This window comes from Mustela erminea, chromosome 13 (genome assembly GCF_009829155.1).
Source record: "Mustela erminea isolate mMusErm1 chromosome 13, mMusErm1.Pri, whole genome shotgun sequence".
NCBI classification, from domain to species: Eukaryota; Metazoa; Chordata; class Mammalia; order Carnivora; family Mustelidae; genus Mustela; species Mustela erminea.
In genome coordinates this window covers 14,009,060-14,033,485 of record NC_045626.1, presented here as the reverse complement: position 1 = coordinate 14,033,485, position 24,426 = coordinate 14,009,060, and the positions used below count along the sequence as shown (strand labels likewise).

General features: G+C 38.5%; 2 protein-coding genes across 18 annotated transcripts in view; one reads left to right on the top strand and one right to left on the bottom strand.

Moving 5' to 3' along the window:
* PIGN (phosphatidylinositol glycan anchor biosynthesis class N) overlaps nt 1-14,842 on the bottom strand; it is a 103,039-nt gene extending 88,197 nt beyond the window's left edge. For 7 of the 9 annotated variants that reach the window (XR_004278361.1, XR_004278362.1, XM_032311613.1 and 4 more), the window contains exons 1-2: nt 14,603-14,758; nt 12,310-12,459 (exon numbers count right to left, since the gene is read on the bottom strand). The gene's annotated coding sequence lies outside the window, so the exon portion shown is untranslated. The other 2 variants (XM_032311611.1, XM_032311614.1) reach the window with 2 other exon arrangements.
* Nucleotides 14,843-14,962: 120 nt separating this feature from the next.
* Nucleotides 14,963-24,426, top strand: part of RELCH (RAB11 binding and LisH domain, coiled-coil and HEAT repeat containing) — a 109,075-nt gene continuing 99,611 nt past the window's right edge. For all 9 annotated transcript variants that reach the window (XR_004278360.1, XM_032311606.1, XM_032311607.1 and 6 more), the window contains exon 1: nt 14,963-15,753. Coding sequence is in view for 8 of the 9 variants with exons in the window: in XM_032311606.1 (XP_032167497.1) it covers nt 15,225-15,753 (529 nt within the window). In the remaining variant the exon portion in view is untranslated. The remainder of the gene's footprint in view (nt 15,754-24,426) is intronic.

Below are 24,426 nucleotides of genomic sequence, written 5' to 3'. Positions count from 1 at the left end.
ATATGTTGTTTTTGTTTTGTTTTGTTTTTTAAATTCTGGTAAGAACACTTAACATGAGAGATATACCCTTTATCTATTTTCAAGTGCACAATACAGTACTGATAACTGTAGACTGTACAGCAGATGTCTAGAACTTACTCATCTTGGGTACCTGAGATGTTATAGCTGCTGAACAACAACTCCCATTTCTCCTTCCCAACCAGACCCTGGCGACCATCATTCTACTTTCTGCTTCTGTGAGTCTGACTCTCTTAGGTGTCTCACATAGGATGAATCATGCAATATTTGTCTTTCTCTGACTGCTTATTTCAGCTAGTATAATGTCCTCCAGGCCAGAAATGTCTGATAGCCCCAGTTGCTCCATATATTTGCCAAAAATATTTGGTACTGTAGCCCATTTAATTTTGCTTTTTCTGTATGTGGGAACTTACTTGTGACCTACTGTGGTTTTGATTTACATTTCTCTGATAACCAGTGATGTCAAACAACTTCTCATGTGTTTAATGGACATGTTTTTTTAATACTCTTTTTTTTTCCCTCCTTTTTATTTTTCAGTATTTTCCAAAGAGCAGTACTTTCCAATTTTGGTTAAGTTCAATTAATTTTTCTTTTAGTTACCTATTTTGGGTCCTACGTAAGGAATTTTTATAAATGATAGCACTTACTTTAATACAGATTTTTAATACTTGTTATTTGAAAATAATTTCAAGCTGAGAAAAAAGTTGCATAATGGTACAAAAACCCACATATCCTTTAGCCACATACATCTATGATAACATTTGTTTGCTTTGTCATTTTTCCTCTTGCCTCTCCTGTCCCTGCTTTGTCTATCTTACCCCTCATGTCTACCTTACTCCTTTGTCTATCTTACTCACGCATGTGTATAAAATCACATAATACTGTTTCGGAACCACTTGAAGATAAATTACATTCATGGTGGCCCTTAACCCCTAAATATTTCAGTGCTTATTTCCTGAGAACACACAGACAGCAATTGTCAACTTCAGTATGTTCAATGTCAGTATTTTATCTCATCTACCATCTGTACACCCCAACTTTTTTGAAATGTCCCAATAATATCTTTATAGCATATTTAAAGCTCTACTGAGGCATAACTGGTCTATAATAGACTGTACAGATTTAAAAGGTACAATAAACACAGTCAAGATAATGAACATACCCATAACCCTTAAAACTCTCCTCATGCTTGTGTAATTCACCCCTACATATTTTTAAAATTTTTTTATATTAAAAATTGGCAGAAGATATGAACAGACACTTCTCCAATGAAGACATACAAATGGCTATCAGACACATGAAAAACTGTTCATCATCACTAGCCATCAGGGAGATTCAAATTAAAACCACATTGAGATATCACCTTACACCAGTTAGAATGGCCAAAATTAGCAAGACAGGAAACAACATGTGTTGGAGGGGATGTGGAGAAAGGGGAACCCTCTTACACTGTTGGTGGGAATGCAAGTTGGTGCAGCCTCTTTGAAGAACAGTGTGGAGATTCCTCAAGAAATTAAAAACAGAACTTTCCTATGACCCTGCAATTGCACTCCTGGGTATTTACCCCAAAGATACAGATGTAGTGAAAAGAAGGGCCATCTGTACCCCAATGTTTATAGCAGCAATGGCCACGGTCGCCAAACTGTGGAAAGAACCAAGATGCCCTTCAACGGACGAATGGATAAGGAAGATGTGGTCCATATACACAATGGAGTATTATGCCTCCATCAGAAAGGATGAATACCCAACTTTTGTAGCAACATGGACGGGACTGGAGGAGATTATGCTGAGTGAAATAAGTCAAGCAGAGAGAGTCAATTATCCTATGGTTTCACCTATTTGTGGAGCATAACAAATAGCATGGAGGACATGGGGAGTTAGAGAGGAGAAGGGAGTTGGGGGAAATTGGAAGGGGAGGTGAACCATGAGAGACTATGGACTCTGAAAAACATTCTGAGTGTTTTGAAGGGGCGGGGCGTGGGAGGTCGGGGTACCAGGTGGTGGGTATTATAGAGGGCACAGATTGCATGGAGCACTGGGTTTGGTGCAAAAATAATGAATATTGTTATGCTGAAAATAAATAAGAAACAAATTAAAAAAAATTTTTTGATATTATTGTAAATGCTATTTTGTATTTCAATTTCCCTTTGTTAGTTCTTAAATCACCCATTTTTATACATTCACCTGGTATCCTGCAACACCGAAAAACTGTTATATAGTAGCTTTTATGTGAATACCTTTTGATTTTCTACAGAGATAATTATTGTCACCTATGAATGAAGGACTTCTTCCTTGTTATTATAAGTGTCTTTTATCTTTGTCTCATGCTTACTGTACAATCTAGGACCTCTAGTACGATGTTGAACAGAAGTGGTAACAACAGAAATCCTTGCCTTCCAACTCCAGGGTGAAAGTTGTCAGTCTTCCAGGTTTGGGAAGTTTCCTTTATTAAGTTAAAGAAGTTTGCTTTCACTCCCATATGTGGAGTTCAAAATCATGAATGGATGCTGGATATTGTCACATGCTTTTTGTTGGATCTTTTGAGATGATCATGATCATTTGGTTTTTCTAGTTCAGTCTCTTAATGTGGTGGATTACACTGATTGAATTACAAATGTTAAACCAAGTTTGCATTCTCAGAATAAACCCTACTTGGTCATTAAGTGTCATCCATTTATGGACTGTTAGATTTCATTTGCTAAAAATATAATCGAGCATTCTAAAGCAATGTTTATGAAAAGATATTAGACTCTAATTTTCTTTTCTTGTAATTCTTGTCTTTCTCTGGTCTTGGTATCAGACAATGACTTGGGAAGTGTTGCTACCTCTTTTATTTTTTGGAAGAGTTTGTGTAGAATTTGTATTATTTCTTCCTTTACTGTGTAACTTAATTCACTGGTGAAACTACTTGCTTGAAGTTTTCTTTGTGGGAAGGTCTTTAACTCTAGATTCAATTTCTTCATATATTTTAGGGATATTCAGATTTACTAATTGTTGAGTGAGTTTTGGTAGTTATACCTTTTAAGAAATTTGTTGATTTCATCCAAATTATTAAATTTACTTGTCTAAAATAATTCATAATATTATATTCAATTATTATCCTTTTTTCCTATCTTCCATTCCAGGACACAGTCTACCAGGTATCTTATTCAGCTGTTCAAAGTAAGTTGCTTTTCAAGTACTTACTTCATTTCAGTTAGATCTTAAATTCTAGTCAGAGCTAAAGCACATATGGTATATCCGGATGTACAGAAGCTCACACTGATTTATATATTCTTTTTAAAGACTTTATTTATTCATTTGACAGAAAGAGAGAGAGAGATACAGAGAAAAAGCACAAGTGGGGGCAGGGCACAGAAGAAGAGGGAAAAGCATGTTCCCCCTGAATGGGGATCCAGATGTGGGGATCGATCCCAGGACCCTGGGATCATGACCTGAGCCAAAGGCAGCTGCTTAACCGACTGAGCCACCCAAGCACCCCAAGCTCACAATGACTTAAAGATCTCCTCTTTATCATGGAAAAGTTAGTACTTTCTATATGGTTATAATTAAGCAAACATCTATGTCATTTCCCACTTTATTTGCATTTACAACTAACTCCCTGGACTTAATGTTCTTTCTTCTTTTCCCTATTGCTATTACACAGCTTTCTGAATAACGTATCAAACAAAGTCTATGTGTTAAAGGAACATACAAATTTTCCACTACCCAACAGCTTACTGAAGTTATCAAACAAAAATTTTATTTGAGAACTTTGACCTTCCTACAGCTCTAAGAGCTAAGGTAAAAATCACACTCTGTTATGTAAGAACAGCAGGATCCCAGTCACATCACTCCCTGTCTTAGCTTCCTTATCCATAAAAAAAGATACCATCAGCCTTATTCCATGGCAGGAGTCTAGCGTGAAATAACCAAGACAATGCACCATACAAATGTAAAGCATTAGCAATACTCTAGGTTATAAAGCATTCGATTTTTATTTTTATTTTTATTTATTTATTTATTTATTTATTTATTTTAAAAGATTTTATTTATTTATTTGACAGACAGAGATCACAAGTAGGCAGAAAGGCAGGCAGAGAGAGAGAGAGAGGAGGAAGCAGGCTCTCCGCGGAGCGGACAGCCCGATGCGGGGCTCGATCCCAGGACCCTGGGATCATGACCTGAGCAGAAGGCAGAGGCTTTAACCCACTGAGCCACCCAGGCGCCCCTTTATTTTTATTTTTTATTTTTTTTTTAAAGATTTTTTTATTTATTTATCAGAGAGAGAGAGGGGGAGAGAGTGAGCACAGGCAGACAGAATGGCAGGCAGAGGCAGAAGGAGAAGCAGGCTCCCTGCCGAGCAAGGAACCCCGATGTGGGACCCGATCCCAGGACGCTGGGATCATGACCTGAGCCGAAGGCAGCTGCTTAACCAACTGAGCCACCCAGGCGTCCCCTATTTTTATTTTTTAAATCAAACTTTAAATAGTTGAGTTTACATTATTTTAAAAGAAAGCAGTAAAAAAGAAAAAGGTATACTGTATTTTCCTGTTCCAGTCAAATCAATTTTTATAAGTTCCTGATTAGACTTGTAATATTCATTACCACCAAATATTAATGACACAAGCACTATATATTTATTTAATATTTCTTAGTGTCCAGTTGGGTTCTCTATTTCCCTTTCTTTCTTTCATTCTTTCTTTCTTTCTTTCTTGAGAGAGTGTGAGTGGAGGGGAAGAGCAGAGAGGAAAAGAAAGACTCTTAAGCAGGTTCCACACTCAGTGCAGAGCCCTACATGGGGCTGAATCCCACAACCCGGAGATCACGCCCCCAGCCAAAATCAAGAGTTGGTCACTCAGCCGACTGAGCCATCCAGGAGCCTCTGGGTTCTATTTCTTTCTTTCTTCTTCTTCTAGAGGGTTCTATTTCTTTTTTTTTTCTTCTTCTTCTTCTTTTTTTTTTTTTTTAAGATTTTATTTATTTATTTGAGAGAGAGACACACACACACAATGAGCGAGGGAACACAAGCAGGGGGAGTGGGAAAGGGAGAAGCAGGCTTCCGGCTGAGCATGGAGCCCGATGTGGGGCTTAATCCCAGGACCCTGGGATCATGACCCGAGCTGAAGGCAGATGCTGAACCGACCGAGCAACCCCTGGGTTCTATTATCGAAAGGGCCTGTGCTTCTTACAACCACCACATTAGTTCATCAGGTCCTCAGCTGGGCCATGCCAACAACCCACAAATGGGTTCCCTACTAAACTACACGATACAAATTCTTCCCTTCCTCAAAGTAATGATCTTATATATTGCACTCTACAAATCATACTAAATTTCACTAGTATGACTAGTATGACTAGTATTTAGGGTTAAGGCCTATGTATAAAATTCGTAAAGTTCGTAAGTTCGTATAATTTCATTATATTTTATTCTAATGGTCTTTACGAATTTTATACATAGGCCTTAACCCTAAAACTCATGTACTTTCTAACCCATTTTCAAGTGATCCTTAGTTTTAAATAATTTATTTCAATGTAAGAAAGATAAAGTGAAATGAGAATATCTAAAAGAATTTCAGGAAGGAAAACCAAATGAGAATATAGTTGGTATTTTTTCCTCAAAAATCATGTTAGAGGGGTGCCTGGGTGGCTCAGTGGGTTAAAGCCTCTGCCTTCAGCTCAGGTCATGATCCCAGAGTCCTGGGATTGAGCCCCGCATCAGGATCCTTGCTCAGCAGGGAGCCTGCTTCCCCCTCTCTCTCCGCCTGCCTCTCTGCTTATTTGTGATCTCTGTCAAATAAATAAATAAAATCTTTAAAACAAAATCGTGTTAGAAATAATTACTTCATCAGGTAATAACTTAAGGATCTCCACCAGAACGCAATGAGATATTAATGATCTTAGAATCTCACACCTCTTTTCCACAGAAGAATTCCAATTAATACATGGAGAAGGAATGAGAAAAATATAAAATTACAACTAGACAAACACCACAGTAATACTTGTTACCAGCAAGATGCACTGATAAATGCTAAACTCACTGGGTCAAAGTGTGAGCCAAACAGGCTATTTGCAGTCTCAAAGAAATCTCTCCCAAATATATATTAATTACGAAGGGTAAAACACTAACTTACAATGGAGAAACCCCTCAGACACCACCTTACCAAGTGGTCAAAGTTAACATAACCAGTAATAAGGCATATTAACATCATGTAATCCCAATACGGTGCACTAAGAAAGGCACAGCATAGCACATTTTTGGTAAAAGAAGATGCGGTATTGCCAAAAATGCAAACCTTGATCTATTCATGGGAGCACATCAGACAGACTCAAATTGAGAAACAGGCTGCCAAATAACGGACCAGTACTCTTCAAAAGGATCATGGTCATGAAAGACGAGGAAAGACTGAGGAATAGTCACAGAATGAAGGCTGAAGAGACATAACCAAACACAATAAGGAAACCTGAACTGGATCCTGGGTCAGAAAATAGACAAGAGTGGAAAAACTGGTGACTGTCAACTAAGAAGTGTAGATTAGTTAATAGTTTTGTACAAATGTTAGTGTCCGGGTTTTGATAACTACATTGTGGTTACATAAGATGTCTACATTAGGTACAGTGTGGAGGGTGTACAATAACTCTCTGTACTATTTTTGAAACTTTTCTATAGATCTAAAAATAGAGTAGAAAAAAATTAACTTGGAGCATAAATAGAAAAAAAATTAATTTGAAGCCTGTCTGTACTCAAAAGATAACACTCGCTAGAGTCATAGTTATAACCACCACAAATTTCGTGGACAGCTCTGATTTCATGTAACCTGTGTTCTTGTAAATAAAGGTTATTTACTAAACTTGTAGCCTTTAAGTGTTTATATCAGCATAAGCCATATTAAAGGGCTTATTATTTAAAGATGGTGTTTCACAGTGCTCTTGGGCTCTGTTCACCTGCCACGGGAAGAGTAAATACTGCCAGTTAAAACGGTAAGGAAGTAGCTGGGATCCGCACACAACAGAATACCAGCAGGTCAACTATTAAGCCAGGTTATTAGTTCATTTGTTCATTTGTTTCTTTATTAGTTCACTAGTTCGTTTGTTTCTTTATACTTATTATTTTGGGGTGTATATTTTTTTCATTATGATATATGTCACTTTCAAGTGACAACTACATGTGACTTTACAAATGCCATAAAAAAACTAATTTTCAAATTCCCTCATGGCTAGTAAACCAACAGGAGTTGCTAATTATTTAGAGGATTCATACCCAGCTACATACTTGAGAGGAATTCAATTTTTTTTCTTCATACCTAACATCCTTTATCTGTTCCAGAATATCACAGTAGAGTTACTTATCATGTCTCCTTAGGCATCTCTTGGCTGGGACAATTTCTCAGAGTTTGCCTGTTTTGATGACCTTGCGAGTTCTAAAGAGTACTAGTCAGGTATATTGTAGGAGACTTCTCTTGTAGGAATTTGATATTTTTCTCATGATTAGAATGGGGTTATGGAAGAGAAGAGGAAGGAAAACCACATGTGTAAGGTGCCATTTTTATCACATCTTACCAGGGGCGTATGCCATCAACAAGGCTTATCGACAACGGGTATTAAACTTGATCATCCTCTGGCCGAGGTGGTGTTTGTCAGGTTTCTCCACTATAAATTTAATGATTTCATATTGTACTCTTTGGAAGGAAGCTGCTGTATGTACAACCAATACTTAAGGAGTAGGGAGTTATACTGAGTTATACTCTTATCTTCTGAGAGCATGAAATTCCTACATAGATTATCTGAATTCTTCTACAGGGAGGGTAGACATTTTAAACTCAGTCAATAATGGGATTAAAAGCTCTCATTCTGGGATGCCTGAGTGGCTCAGTTAAGTGGCTGCCTTCGGCTCAGGATCCCAGCTTCCTGGGATCAAGTCCCACATCAGGCTCCTTGCTCCGCAGGGAACCTGCTTCTCCCTCTGCCTCCGGCTGCCACTCTACCTGTCTGTACTCTCTCTCTCTGACAAATAAACAAATAAAATCTTTTAAAAAAAATAAAAGCTCTCATCCTACAAGATTAGATTAACATTATAATCACTAATATTTGCACTCATGCTTTCCCCATCCTACTTAGAAAATAATTTTTATCAGTATACATGCAAGCCATTATTCCTTTTATGAGCCTATTCTAGCCAGCACTATCAAAAATTTATATATTATTTTAAAAGATTTAGACATATATTCTATTATATAACTATACTACAATTTATTTGAAAATTATCTTGATAGACATTGTCCCCGATTGTCATTACTACAAAGAATGCTGCAATTTAGCCTATCTCTCATGGTAAACTTGGGAGATTTTCAGAATGACAAACAGAATGATGATCCATCACAAAATTAATTTGATGGATTGCAATTAGCTTCTTTAAAAAAAAATGAAATAGAACAGGGTAGGATAGAGAATACATCACAATAAAGTACTTCAGAAGTAGGAAGGTAAATGATGGCTCTGAAAAAGTATTTTATTTTCTATGTGTGCACATGCATGCATGTACATTGTATGAATATAGCATGTGATAGTGAAAAAGTATTTCAAACTATTTTACGTACAAATAAATTTGAAAATCATCTCTATTAAGTGGAATTGCTGGAGTAAACCTATATTCTCCACTTTACAAGACCGTAGCAAAGTGTCCTCAGCAGTGTATGAGAATTCATGCTTTCTCTAAATCCCCATAATTGACTATTACTATCATATTTACCCTATGCCAACCTACACAGGATGAAATGGCATCCTGTTGTTTGAGTATCTATTTGCCTGATTACTACTCAGAGTGAACATCTTTTCATGTTTTTACTGGCCAACTGGGTTTCCCATCCTTTCAACTGTGTGTCTGTATCCTTTGATCACATAGGATTATGCTTGCTGGCCTTTTTTCCTGGACTTGAACATTATATGATATACATGCGTACGTGTATATCTCTCTATATAGATATAGACACATAGATATTTATTTGCAACACACATGCAACAAAGCAAACACAAATCTGTTCATGGTGCTTTTTGTTAAATAAAAGTTTTATAACTTTAATACAGCAAAATTTACCAAATTTATTCTTTCTGGAGTAAGTTTTTTTGTGTTTTCCATAAGAAAACTTCCCTTATTTTAATGTCACATAAAAATAGTTTTAAATTAGAACTAATTTCTAAGTTTAAGATTTTTGCTTTTCACCTGGCATTATCTAGAATTAATTTGTATGTGGTGTGAGACAGAGATCTAGTTTGAAGCTTTTAATTACCTGACGGGAGCACTAGTATAGCTACCACTTTAGAATATCTTAAGGTAAATTCTATATCAAATACAAATACAGGCAAAAAAAAAAAACTTTAAATGCAATTCTTGTCTTTTGCTCTTTGTATCATAAAAGTTGGAAACAATATGTAACAAGAGGAACAGCTATAGTTTTTGTTCAGGGAAACATTTTACTGTATGGAAAACAAGTCAAGCCACACCTATGCCAAAAATGTATCTTAAAAATAAAGGATTATTAAAGAATGTTTTTAAAGGTATTGGCTGCCCTTTTCTCCCCAACACAGCCAAAATTCTCAAAAATAATATGATCTCTTTTTCCCTGATCCTCTAAAACTCAATCCTTTGTTTTCCACTACATCACAGAAAAAACTTCCACTAATGTAATGTAGCCAATATTAAAAAAACCGGTGGCTTTTTTTTAGTCTTCTATCTTCCATTCAATTTGTCTTTCTTAACCATGACTTCTTTCTTAAACAACCATCATTTCTTAGCTTTTGTGAACATTGCTCCAGTTTTTCTCCTACTTCTCTGTCCAATATTGAGGGGTCTTTATCTGGTCAATGAATTTTAGAATTACTCAAAATTTGGTACTAGGGTTTCTTTTATTCTCACTCTTGTACTTTTTGTCTAGACTTTTTTTAAGACTTCATTTTTTTTTTTTAAGATTTTATTTATTTATTTATTTGTCAGACAGAGGTCACAAGTAGGCAGAGAGGCAGGCAGAGAGAGGGGAGGAGGCAGGCTCCTACTGAGCAGAGAGCCCAATGTAGGGCTCAATCCCAGGACCCTGGGATCATGACCTGAGCCGAAGGCAGAGGCTTTAACCCACTGAGCCACCCAGGAGCCCCAAGACTTCATTTTTAAGAAATCTAGACACCCAACATGGGGCTCAAACTCACCACCATGAGATCAAGAGTTGCATGCTCCCCCAACTGAGCCAGCAAGGCACCCCACTGTCTAGGCATTTTGACCCTACCCCTGGTGTCAGCTAGCACTTATATGTGAAAGTCTTAACAGATAGCTCCAAATCCATATATGTAATTCCAACCTTAACACATCTACCTGAGATACAAACTGAGTGAGTATGTTTAACACCAAACTCATGATATTCCCCATGAACCGTGTTTAGGTAGTAAACCTCCTAACTCTCCAGTGTTTACAGTCTCTGGAGATGGCACACCTTCTACTCAGGTATACCAATCAGAAAACTTAGCAGTCAGTCATTCTTTATAACCTATTCTTTAGCTGTATAACCACGCATTACTTTTTTATTTTGCTTTTTTCAGAATGCAAATAGGAACACCTCATTCCCTTGGTAAAACCCTTTAGTGCCTCTCCCCCAACATAATCAAAAGTAGAGTCCTTAATACAAAACAGAAGGCATTACATGGACTGGTCTTTCCCTCCCTTTCTAGCCTGGTCCCATGGCCCTCCTCTTTGCTTTATGGCATCGCACCATATTGGTCCTTTTTATGTCAGGAGCCCATGCTTCCTACTGTTATTCAGACCTCTGCATAAATTGCACTTCCAACCCACCCTCTAGCCTCTCTCACTCCATTGTCTCACGACACCTCCTTGCACTTTCAAGCATCACTTCCTCAGAAACTATGCAGTCCGAACCCAAAACCAGAGCCTTTACTTCAAGTTTATAAATACATACTTCGGTTTTCACCATTTGGATTAATGTCTGTCTCTATCACTTAACTGTAATTCCATGACAGCAAGACAGAGCTCCTCCAGCACTCATCACAGTCCTATGGGCTTAGTAAGGACTCAGACATGTGCTGCAGAAATTATTTAGGATTATCATTTCAAAGGTACATGTAATATGCACTTTAGCCACTAGAGGCTGCCTTGTTTTTCTTTTTACTTCCCCAGAACAAACGAATGGTGAAGATTCAGGATACTTAAAAAACAAAACAAAAATCAAACTTACATGCTTGAGTCATTTACTATACATAAAATTGAATTGATTCCAAAATATCATGCTTCGCATACTAATTATTTTATTATTGCCAAGCACATGTGTATTAAGTAATTTTATTAACATTGCTCTTTAAAGAGAACCACATTTTATTCAGATTTACTGAAGAAAACTTTGTCATGGTTGAATTGTTTGGAAACCTCTCAAAACAAATGAATAACTACTAAAAATGTTAAAACATACATATCTATGTACCAATAAAAGTTATTTAGCTTATACCTGTGGAGTGTTTACAGGCATTGAAAAACAATTTAAAAATTACATATTTCTAAAATTTCAAATTAACCAAAAACTTGCATTTAAAATGTTACCTGTGATTATTTTAAGACCGTTAAAACCATAAATTAGTTTTTAAGCCCTAAAATATTTGAAGTTGGGGCGCCTGGGTGGCTCAGTGGGTTAAAGCCTCTGCCTTCGGCTTGGGTCATGATCCCAGGGTTCTGGGACTGAGTCCCACATCAGGCTCTCTGCTCAGCGGGGAGCCTGCTTCCTCCGTGCTCTCTCTCTCTCTGCCTGCCTCTCTGCCTGCCTCTCTGCCTACTTGTGATCTCTATCAAATAAATAAATAAAATCTTTAAAATATTTGAAGTGTTTACAAGCATAAAAAATCTTTAACATTTTATTGCTCAAATACAAAGTTCAATGACTATCCTCATTATTCAAATTTAGCTGCAAAGACCGACATTAATGTTGCTAAGGAGTTTTTTAAGGAGAAAGGAGAAAAGGAGAAAATTTCCCAACCATATTAATAAGTTATTATAAGCGGAGATTAGCCATTATTAACATTCTAGTATATACTACTTCTTCTTCTTCTTCTTCTTTTTTTTAAGATTTTATTTATTTATTTGACAGAGAGAGATCACAAGTAGGCAGAGAGAAAGAAGGAAGCAGCCGCCCTGCTGAGCAGAAAGCTGGATGCAGGACTCAATCCCAGGACTCTGAGATCATGACCTGAGTATGTGCTACTTCTTAAGAACTTTTATTGATAAGTACACTTCTATGTACTGTGGAAAAGAAAAGTACTTACTGAGAAAACTGGCCAGTTGATCTGTTACGGGCTGGGAAGGTCATATAAACAAGTCCATGATTATAGGATACGTAGTAGAATCAGGAAACTACAGATTTATACAGGAAGTCAATCATGGAAGCACTTCGTTGTCCAACTTCTTATAGCTCTCTGAGAAAACATATTTTAAATATATTTTCAAATTACATTTTAGAAATCGGACCCTAAATTAAAGATACTCCCTTTGTACCCTACTGACTTAATTGCTTTTTCCAGGTTTAGTGGCTGAATGGTTGAAATTCTTCTTGTTTTATTTTTAAAAACCTCTCAATACTTTCAACATATACTAATATTGCACTACATGTAACTGACTATAATAACATTTATGGTGTAGGGTACTATGTACTGTGACAAGCACATTTCTAATGCTGTGCACTTTCATTAATCCCCTGACAGATAAATGTTAAATGAGACTAAGAGAAGTTAAGTAACTTAAGGTGTTACAGCAAATAATTGGCAGAATCGGAATATGAACTCTAGGCACTTCTGCCAGTCAAGGACTATCTTCTTCAAGGACCCTAAGTGCAGGGGATTTCTAAAAATTCCATTACAGAGATGGAAATATTGTATATAAATAATACATTTCCAACCATGCCCTTTCCATGCCATTCACTATTCCCTCCCATTCCTCCATTCCAGAAATTGATTCCATTTTCAATCTCTCTGGCAAACTCAACTACAATAAGTATAAGCAATCCTTTCTGCTAACAAACAATAACAGGATATAGCATTGGCTATCTTGATACTATTTTTCTAAGATTGGGGATTCTTTTTTCATGTTTTTCTTCCATATATATAGCATAGAAAAATACTTAGAATTCAAACATTAGGAGCTCATGTTCTATAAAAAAATATTTTGAATTCTTAGTACTAACAATGTTTAAAAAAAAAAGTTTCCAGCAAAAACAGAAGAAAAAACCCAAAGCCTCATTCTAATGAAAATTTCAGTTTTCTGAGCCTGGGTAAACTGAAATTAAAGCCTACACTTAACCGCTGGCATACTTTCACATGTAAGCCAATAACCTGACCTATGGTTATATAAGAATGCTCTGTTTTTATTTTTCCACAGAGCTAAAGGAGATACTTTACTACTTCAGTGTAACATGTAACTCACCTGATAACAAAATTACTGCTACCTATTTATTTTGGTGCTTACAGGGGGCTATACAGAAAGAAAGGAAATTTAAAACCTTGCAAAAGCGGCAATTTATGTGTGAAGAAAATAGATCTTAGGACAAGCATTCCAATACCGTTTGACTAGAAACTAACATCCCCTTTACCGCCTTGTACTGTAGTCAAGGAATGACCTAAAAGATAAAGGTGGAACTTCCAGAATTTAGTGCTAACATCTGATAAAGAAAATTAAAACTGTGCAAAGCATCTCAGCTTTAAAATAAGTATGTTCCACAGTCAATACCTTAATTCTAGCCTAAATGGCCAAGCCAGAAAGGCTGGAAGACTAGTGCGAGAAGAATGGCTTTGCACATAAGAAAACTGATTTTATTTTATTTTTTAATTTTTAAAAAAAGATTATTTATTTATTTATTTGACAGAGAGAGAGAGGTAGAGAGAGAGATCACAAGTAGGCAGAGAGAGAGACGGAGCAGAGAGCCAGATGCGGGACCCGATCCCAGGACTCTGGGATTAGGACCTGAGCCGAAGGCAGAGGTTTTAACCCACTGAGCCACCCAAGAAGAAAACTGATCTTACTATTTATAATGGAGTTGACCTGACCAGGTCGTTGAACGTCTCTAGGCTTAAGTTTGCATTACCTCTCTACTGATGGGGCGGCATTTAGCACTTTCAAGGGTCCCTGTTGTGCAAACCGTGTTTTAAATGCTAAGGGCTCATTCAGGGTATCTATCCGCAAACCCAACGAAATCTAAAACTCTCGAGTTCTGTCCGGTGCCTTCCTCCACCTCCCACAGCCCAGCACGCCCCGCCTTCACAGCGCTAACTCGGAGGCTAGAAGGCCGTCTTCCAGAAGTTCAAGCAGCCGGTGCCGTCGCCAGGCCTCCCGAGCGATCGGGCACTGGACTGGGAAGGGAAGAGAAAGGAAGTCAAATTCTAAGTACTGCCCTGGACACCTGCTACACGTGCTGCCCTGGACACCTGCCACACGCGCGAAAACAGTACCACCCACCGGCGGCAAACAACAAGAACAAGTGAAGAGCGCCCGGGAAGCAGCGAGCCCGCGGGCGTGAGGCCAGTTTTGGTGCCACCGCACCTCTGCGCTCTGGTCCCCGGGCTTTACCTGGGGCTTTTCCGGCGTTATCTCGAGAAGGAGGCCTCCTCGGCGCAAAGGCAGAATCCAGCTCTCCCGAGAGTTCCTCTTTGACCCCTGAAAGGAAAAGGGAGAGAACGTTCCTAAGCCACCGTCATAACTGCCTCTCAACTACGGAACGCCCCCCGAAACCTACCTGCCGGGAGCCGGCTCTCGCGATAATTCTAGAGCCAGCCGTCCGTAATTCCAGCCTCTCGCTCCACCTCCGGCCAATCAAACAGGAGTGGGGGCGGGGTTTTGCCTTTGAGCGGGGAGCGGGGCTTTCAATCTTCGCTCTTTGGTGTTGAGAACGGGCGGGGCTGGGGCAGGGCTTGGGCGGGGAGAGGGGCAGGACTCGCACCCTTTCTCGCGAGACTGAGACCAGGAAGACGCCTGCAGAGCCCCGCTGCTGGTGCAGCAGTGGCTGAGGTAGCGGGTGCTACTGCATCCGGACCTTCTGCCTCCGAGCCTACTCTGGTCTCCGGGTGGGGAGGTGGGACGTGGCCAGGCCAGGATTGTGGAGGTGCGCAGCGCCCGCTGAGGCTTAGGGGGAATCCAGGCTGCGGCCTGTCAAAGCCAGTTAGGGAGGCGCCCACAGTCCTGACAGGATAAGATGGCGGCAATGGCGCCTGGAGGTAGTGGCAGTGGTGGCGGCGGTGTGAATCCATTCCTCAGCGATTCGGACGAGGACGACGACGAGGTAGCGGCGACCGAGGAGCGGCGGGCAGGACTTCGGCTGGGTTCCGGGAGCGGCCTAGATCCCGGCTCTGCGGACTCGCTATCGCCCCAAGATCCCGTGGCCTTAGGGAGCAGTGCGCGGCCAGGGCTCCCTGGGGAGGTGTCGGCGGCTGCGGTGGCATTGGGGGGCTGCGGGGAGACCCCTGCCCGACTGTCAATTGATGCGATCGCGGCTCAGCTGTTGCGCGATCAGTACTTGCTGACCGCCCTGGAGCTGCACACCGAGCTGTTAGAGAGCGGCCGCGAACTGCCTCGGCTGCGCGACTACTTCTCCAATCCAGGCAACTTCGAAAGGCAGAGTGGGACCCCGCCGGGCATGGGGGCGCCGGGGATCCCTGGAGCAGCCGGCGTTGGAGGCGGAGGAGGTCGGGAACCGAGTACGACGTCTGGCGGGGGACAGCTCAGTAAGTGAACGCAGCCTGTCACTCCCGCAGGATGGTCGGGATTGTCCGGGAGGAGGTGTTTCTGGGCGGGTAGTGAGTATTAGGAACATTTTAGAGAGAGTTGGAGGGGGGTGGGAGTCTTTCGCAGTGGAAGCAAAAGCATCTGGCACCGATTGTTCTCTGTGCGCCGCCCACCTTTGGCTGGACTTCGACTTGCTCCTGGTTCCTCCGTTGGCTTCGGTATCAAAAAAATACCAGTTTCCAGTTCGCAGGCGTTAGGGACTGCACAAGTCTCCCTTGCAACCTGGCTTATCGCTTTAATCATTTTTCTTTTTCCTCCCATCTCCTAAATCACCTGTACCAGGAAATAGTGTTTCTTAAATTGCTTGCAGTAATTTCCTTGGCTCAAAGTCAAGAGGGGAAAAGAACAGGGAATGTTCTTTATGCACAGATCCCCCGAGTCCCTTTACTTTGGAATGACTTTCTCACTCAAAATCTGGGTTTTCTGCTGCCCCAAATGTGTTGTGTTTAAGTAAAGTCTTTAATTCCATTTCGATGCCTTAACTGCAAGAAGTTTCCAAAATGACAGAAAATACAAGGAGTAGGGTGGACGGGTTCTGCCTGTAGTCTATCTTGTGGTCCCACTACCTCGCAGTCTTTTTTTCCTCTGCGTAAGTTAGGAATTTACTTTTTTACCGCGTTATAATCATTCTTAGCATACAGAGTAATTGCTTACCCCACCCATCATATATTTATAAGCGTTTCTTTGGGCTTGAAAACGTACTATTAAGGATGTATTCTGGATTCCCAGATTCAGTTTTGGGAGGCATCTTGGATTTTCTCTTACTAATGGTATGAGAAGTTTTAATGTTCTCAGATGAGGCCAACTGGAATTTACTAACAAATGTTACATGTACACTATTTAAATTGTATTCTAATTGATTATTTTGTCTTTGTACTTTTGAATGGTGTCAGAGACTTCTCTTGCCAAATCCTAGATGTAATGCAAGTGCAAAGAGTACATTTTCTGTCCTGGTAAATCCTAGGCAGATTTCCCTCTTTGATACGGAATTTTCTCAGTAGGTGTAAGTTCCTTACTAGGTATGTAGGATAATCATTTCAGGAAGAGATTTTTCTCATTGCTGGGTGGCCTACATGTCACCTTTGTAAATGCTTCCCACACTCCCCATGATTAGTTAGTTGCATCTTTCTCTCTCTTTTTCCCTTAGTTGCTTGTTTCATTGTGCTTTCATATGTAAATTATAGTCTTTAATTATTTTGTATTTTGATTTGTTGACAGTATCATTTTTCTCCATTAAATGGTCACTTCTTGAGGGATATCCTCATATTCCTCACACTTTGTACAGCCCCTGGAGTATTGTTGAACATAACTTAATTGCATCTGCTATGGTTTTCTACCATGTTAATAAAATGAAATAGGTTATTCCTTACTTCATGACTTCATTCTATTTGAAAGAATTTCTGTGCCTCCTTATTACAGATTGATATCACTGTTCATACTGAAAATTTCTTATTAAAACTTTTTGTATATAAAAATCGTTATGGAGCACCTAGCTGGGTCAGTTGACTGGGGATCGATCAGATTCTTGGTTTAGGCTGGGGTGGTGGTTGCTGGTGGTGAAGTCTGCGCTGCATAGGGTTCCCTGTTCAGCGGGGAGTCCGCTTGGGATTCTCTCTCACTCTGTTCTCTCCCCTATATGTGTGTGTGTTCTCTCTTTCTCTCTGAAATAAATACATCTTTAAAAAAAAAGAGAGAGAGAGAGATACTTAACATTTATAATTTAGACTCTATCGCTTCTTGGCCTTTTGGCTAAGATGAAGTGTATAATTTAGACTCAAGTAGCATTTTCAATGAACAAAAATGAGTAAAAGAAAAAAATAAGTTATCTGTAATCTTGCCAATGATATATGCCTGACCTATCTTTTTCATGCATATATTTTAAAAAGTAAACATTGGACTAAACTGTTTTTCATATAGCTTTATATTGATAGGCACTATAACTTTTATCATCAACTTTGATGTAAGATTGCATACATAAAATGCACCTGTTTCAAGATAAAGTTTGATGAGTTTTGAAAAACTTTATAGTGTTTTGCAGATATTTTTCCCAGTATGGTTTGCTGTGTTGTTTTCTACATTTTTGTTTGTTTGTTTTCTACATTTTTTCAAGTTCAGTTAATCAGGTTTTTTTCTTTAGTGATTCATGTTCTTTGTGTCCTATAAAAATATTTGCCAATCCCAGGTTGCAGAAGTTTTCTTCTAGAAGTCTTAGGGTTTTAGCTTTTAATTTAGTTTTGTGATAGCAAGACTGTATTTTAATTAAAGTTATAAAAAGAAGAAATATTTTTTATTTTTTTTATTTATTATTATTATTATTTTTTTAAGATTTTATTTATTTATCGGGGCGTGGGGACAGAGAGAGCACAGGCAAGCAGAATGGCAGGCAGAGGCAGAGGGAGAAGCAGGCTCCCTGCCGAGCAAGGAGCCCGATGTGGGACTCGATCCCAGGATGCTGGGATCATGACCTGAGCCGAAGGCAGCTGCTTAACCAACTGAGCCACCCAGGTGTCCCAGAAGAAATATTTTTTAAATACTCTTTCTATAAATGTGCACACATAGCACAAACTTTAGTACACCTTAAATACAAATGCATTGTGTATTTCAAAATAATGGTGCCTGTAAGTGTCTTAATCCAGTTAGAAAATAGATAAATATTAATATAAGTCTGTAAGTCTGTGCTTAGTACCATGTCTTAAAGATTTTGACTAAGCCCCTGATTGCACAAATTATATTTTAGGAGTTCAGAGGATGTTTCTCTAGGATTGAGCTACTGCCTCCTTTTAAATGTCCCCTATATTCAAGTGTAGCATGTTGATTGCTACTAATTGGATTATGATTTTATAATACTCAATAAGAGCGTCATAGTTCATTATAAACAGTGTTAAGATTGAGAGTACCAATTATCTAAAACATTAAATTATTTTTATTTCTTTTTGTATATATTTTGATTGATAATGTGTTTGATCTGAAACTTCATAATACTTAAAAAAATAATATATAACCAAAAGTAGTTTCTTTCTTTCACTGATGTCTAAAAACAATTTAATTTTGCAAGATTTACTGAATCCTTTAAAAAAAAAGAAAAAAAGCTGAACTATTTACTGAACTATTTACTGAAAGTCTGTTGACCTAGGTAAATAGTATGGTTGTGCTATTAAAATACTTTAAGAAGTCTTCATACTGTATTTAACTTTTTTCCTTGGGTGGAAGAGTAATCCATATTTATAAAACACTCAAATGGTAAAAGAATTATAGTTTTATAAGTTTGGTATTTTCAGTAGAAGAATTTTTTTTTTTTTAAGATTTTATTTACTTATTTATTTATTTATTTAGAGGGAGCACATGGGAATGTGAGTGGGGTGGGGGAGGGGAGGCAGAGGGAGAGGGAGAGAGAGACTCTCAAGCAGACTCCAGGAGTTGAGCGTGGAGCCCAAATGTAGGGCTTGAGATCAAGACATAAGCCAAAATCAGGAGTTGATTGGTCAACAGATTGAGCCACCCAGGTGCCCCATAGATTTGTATTAACTAAAAAATTTACTTCTAGCAAATGATCTAAGGAAGTTTCAGTGTTCGTGAAATTGTAGCATCTTTGTGAGATTTCTACTAGATCTATTTGGTGAACTAATTATATCTTTATACACACACATTATATATATGTATTTCTTTTTTCCTCTGTATTTTTGCCAAATGGGCCAGAATAAATTTCCATTTAGTAATTATTTTGCTTTTCTGTTAGATTGCAAGATAAAAATTGAGGCAATGTCATTGCTTAACACTGAACAGATTGTGCTTTTTCCGAGTAATGCTGGTTCCTTTTGAAGTCTTAGAGAACTAATTAAAATTGGACTGTAATTTCATAGATGAGCCCAGCTTTTTTTTTTTTATAGTACAGACAGTAGGTGATCAAATGGGCAAAACAACCAACTTAATACCTTTCAGTGATGGATTTCTTTTAATCTGTATTTACCATGTCTTCAAGTTTTTGTTTTTTTTTTTTGTTTTTTTTTATTTATTTCCAGCATAACAATATTCATTATTTTTGCACCACACCCCGTGCTCCATGGAATCCGTGCCCTCTATAATACCCACCACCTGGTACCCCAACCTCCCACCCCCCGTCCCTTCAAAACCCTCAGATTGTTTTTCAGAGTCCATAGTCTCTCATGGTTCACCTCCCCTTCCAATTTCCCCCAACTCCCTTCTCCACTCTAAGTCCCCATGTCCTCCATGCTATTTGTTATGCTCCACAAATAAGTGAAACCATATGATAATTGACTCTCTCTGCTTGACTTATTTCACTCAGCATAATCTCTTCCAGTCCCGTCCATGTTGTTACAAAAGTTGGGTATTCATCCTTTCTGATGGAGGCATAATACTCTATCCCCAGGGGTACAGGTCTGTGAATCACCAGGTTTACACACTTCACAGTACTCACCAAAGCACATACCCTCCCCAATGTCCATAATCCCACCCCCTTCTCCCAAACCCCCTCCCCCCAGCAACCCTCAGTTTGTTTTGTGAGATTAAAAGTCACTTATGGTTTGTCTCCCTCCCAATCCCATCTTGTTTCCTTCAAGTTTTTATATATAAGGTAGCTTGTTAGGAGGCAGTCATTTATGAATGGATGTGATCATTTCATTTGTGACCCTACAGCCTTCTTGAGTCACTTTCCTTCTTTATAAAATTTTCTGTTTCATGATCCTACCTGTCTTTTCTCAGAACTCACAAAGTTTACACCTCATTGTTCTCAGTGTTCTTTTTTCAGTATCACCAATGCTAACGTGTCAAGATTTACCATCTTCCAGCATTCCCATCTCTTCCACTTTACAAAGTGGTTCTGCCCTTGTTGGGTTGAATTTGAGTTTAGGGCTTCCTCTGGCTTCTGAGAAAGAAAACATCAATAAAATATCTCTGATATTTTTGGGTTCACTGCTTTTAGCTGAATGAGACTTTCTACTATTTTCTGGATCCTGTACATTCCCAAATTTATCTGTTGCATAACTTGCCATTTTTCTTGCCTATATCTGTCTAGTACTTTCAACATTATTATTAATTCTGATAAAAATTTAATCAGATATTGTCACTGGCTAGCATAGTGACTTGAATGTAGTTGGTATTCAGTACTTTATGTTGATCAATATATTAAATTATGTAATCCGGATTGTAGGAATCCAAGTGATGTTTAGTGCAGGTCCTTGAGCTTATGTTCTTGGAGAAGAGACAAGACCAACACATGACAGAACTGTGTAATAGTCGTCTGTCACACAGATAGTAGTGTAAGCATTCAGATATAGAAGAATTACTGTTGATTGTGGTAGTGAAATGGCCCTTCTGGAGAAAGTGAAATTTTGAATAGTTACTTTATTATTTGGCCCTATTTAGACACTTTGTCTTGTGTGAGGAAAAGGAAAAGGAAGTGAGGGTAAAGAAAAGATAATATTTATTTTATATTTTGCCATATTTAAAACATCTGGGAATGGTTTCCCATTATCTGGCTCTGTGCTAAATAAAGTGATTCCATATGGGTACTTGGAAAAATGCAGTGTGATGTTTCAAACAAACCATTGTGGTATTTTTGCTGAGAGGAACCAAGATAAGACTGTTAATCAAGGAAAACAGACCTTATTTCTGTCAAAAATTAAAATTATACTATTTGTCAGAAGGAAAGTTAGTGATCTTCAGAATATATGCTTGTTTACTTTTTAAAAAACTTCATTGAAAAAAACTTGTCAATTTGTGTAATTTTCAGTTTGTTTGGTATTTTTAGGTTAAAAAGGAAGCTTGGTTAATTTAGTTAAATTTTTTTTTTTTTTATGGCTTTTAACTGTGCCTCTCTCACCCATGATCTTATGATGAAAAACATTTGTCTTGGTCTAAAAATGTAATTTTATGTTTAAATTACAAATATCATTTGAGGGGTGCCTGGCTGGCACAGTCAAATAAGCGTGGGACTCGTCATTTCTGCTCAGGTCGTGATCCCAGTGTTCTGATCTCAGGGTCCTGAGACAGAGCACTGCATGGGACTCCCTGCTGAGCGTGGAGTCCGCGGAGTCCGCGGAAGTTTCTCCTCCCTCTGCCCCTCCCTGCCTCAGCGCTCTCTCTCTTTATGAAATACATAAATCTATAATAAAAAAACCACAAATATCAGTTGAGAAAGGTCTTATATGTTAATAGCCTATTGTTTTTACTGGCTTTGATCTATAAGTACTATGAGATTTGAGGATAAATTATGGTTTGTAAATTATTTATACTAGAAATATATTTATTAATATTTAAGTAAATAGTGTTTTGCTATTTGTCCATATTTTGAACACAGTGCCTCCTTTGATTTTTGGGAATTTGCTTTAGTTTTATTTTTTTGAATGATAAGTTATTTCTTCATTTTTGTCTGGAATTTGTCTACCTTTTTGGTTACCTTATATTGAATATCATGTATTAATTAAATTTGCAAAAGTTAACTGTAAAAAATCATTTTTTGCTTGCAAATTATATATCTTACAAATATAAGGATTAATAAAGAAAACTTTTATTTATTTATTCATTTGAGAGCAGATGGGTATATACAAGCAGCAGGAATGGGGCAGAGGGAGAGGGAAAGAGAGAATCTCAAGCAGGCTCCACACCCAACATGGAGCCCCGTGGGGTCTCAGTCTTATGACCCTAAGATCATGACGTGAGCCAAAATCAAGAGCCTGACACTTAACCTACTGAGCCATCCAGGAACCCCTATGCCAGCAGAGAGCCTGATGCAGGGCTCAATCCCAGGACCCTGGGATCATGACCTGCGCTGAAGGCAGAGGCTTTAACCCACTGAGCCACGCAGGTGCCCCTCCACTCTTGATTTTGACTCAAGTTATGATCTCAGAGATCGAGCCCCATGTTGGGTTTCTTCCTCAGCAGGGAGTCTGCTGGTTTCCTTCTCCCTCTGCTCCTCCCCTGCTCACTTGGATGCTTTCTCTCCCTTTTAAATAAATAAATGAATAAATCTTAAAAAAAAAATTGAAAACAACCTGATATGCAACAGTAAAGGATTAGTTAATTAAAACAGAATAATCTATATGTGCTGATGTGGAATGATCACCAAGATATATTATAAATTGAATAATTTAGCATGCAGCCAGTATGTATGTTTCCGTTGATGTACAAAAAGGGAGAAATTTCCATATGCCTAGTGTAATTTAAAAGATACATACAGAAGAGTCTAAACAATGATTGATGCCACAGAGGAGGATTGCTGATTGGGAGGTAGGCACAGGGGCTTACCTTTCTTTTATGCCCTTTTCTATTTTACCACAAATCATGTCTTTAGTGGCAGGACTCAGATTCCAGCCCAGATCACTAACTTCAAAGTCTGCATTCTTTCCGTTACACCACTGCTGCTGTTTTATGTCACCTTTAAAATAGCTCATCAAGGGACGCCTGGGTGGCTCATTTGGTTAAGCAGCTGCCTTTGGCTCAGGTCATGATTCCAGCATCCTGGGATCAAGTCCACATCGGGCTCCTTGCTCGGCAGGGAGCCTGCTTCTCCCTCTGCCTCTGCCTGCCATTCTGTCTGCCTGTGCTCGCTCTCTCTCCCTCTCTCTCTGATAAATAAATAAAATCTTAAAAAAAAAAAAAGCTCATCAAGAATTCTTAGGTCATGTTAGCGTATAATCCGCCATTCTCCTTAATGCAGAAGGCAGGTCAGGTAGGCTAAAACTAACAATTTAAAGAACCGTCAAAGTGACAAACTGTAGCACCACACTAAGACAGAGGTGAATAGTCTGCCTAAAGCTTCACTTAATTCAAGATGTCCTTGTTACACAGCACTTAACTTAATCTGACTCAGGACATGCATGTCTTACATGTGATTGTAGGATATTTGGGCCATAGACCAGGATCAGCTGAGCCTCAAATTAGAGCCAGATGTAGTCACTAATTGTTCTTCTGAATGAAATAATCTTACAAGGCTGAATTTGTTTGTATTCTCCTTTTCCGCCTTGCAGTTTTGCTGCATGGTTACATCTGAGTTTCTGGTGTAGTCATGGAGCATGACTAACTAAAGCCTCAAGGAGGAGCCCACAGTTGGCAATCATGGGTGTAGCTTTCTTCCGGATTTTCCCACCCAGTATTTCAAAAATTCCCAGCAATCAGAAATGATGTTCATTTGTTTTGGCAACCAGTTGGTCCTGTTGTAGGTAGATAAGATTGCTCACTCAAAGTAGTGTCATCATATTTTCTGTGTTATTTCTGACCCTCTATCAGTTCTTTGCTTGTGTGCTGCCTTAATTAAGGCATTTAGCTCACATCTGGACCATCAGTTTTAACCTTATTAACTGGTTCATGTGCTTTTAATCTCTTCTTCCATTCTTGTTCTTATTTGATTTTAAAAGCTATTTATTCATATCATTCCAGCTAAAACCTTTTAAAATTGCTTCCTCCTGTCTAAAGCAACTTTTTCCAACTCTTATTAGCAAAATCATATATTACATACAGAAAAAAAGAATTTTTAAACCTGTTTAGAAATTTTAACTTTTTGCCAGTTTTTGCATAGTATGATAAAAGTGACTATAAAATATTTTATCATGGATATGTATAATAAAGTTCTTTCTAAAATGTTGTTTCTTCTTGCG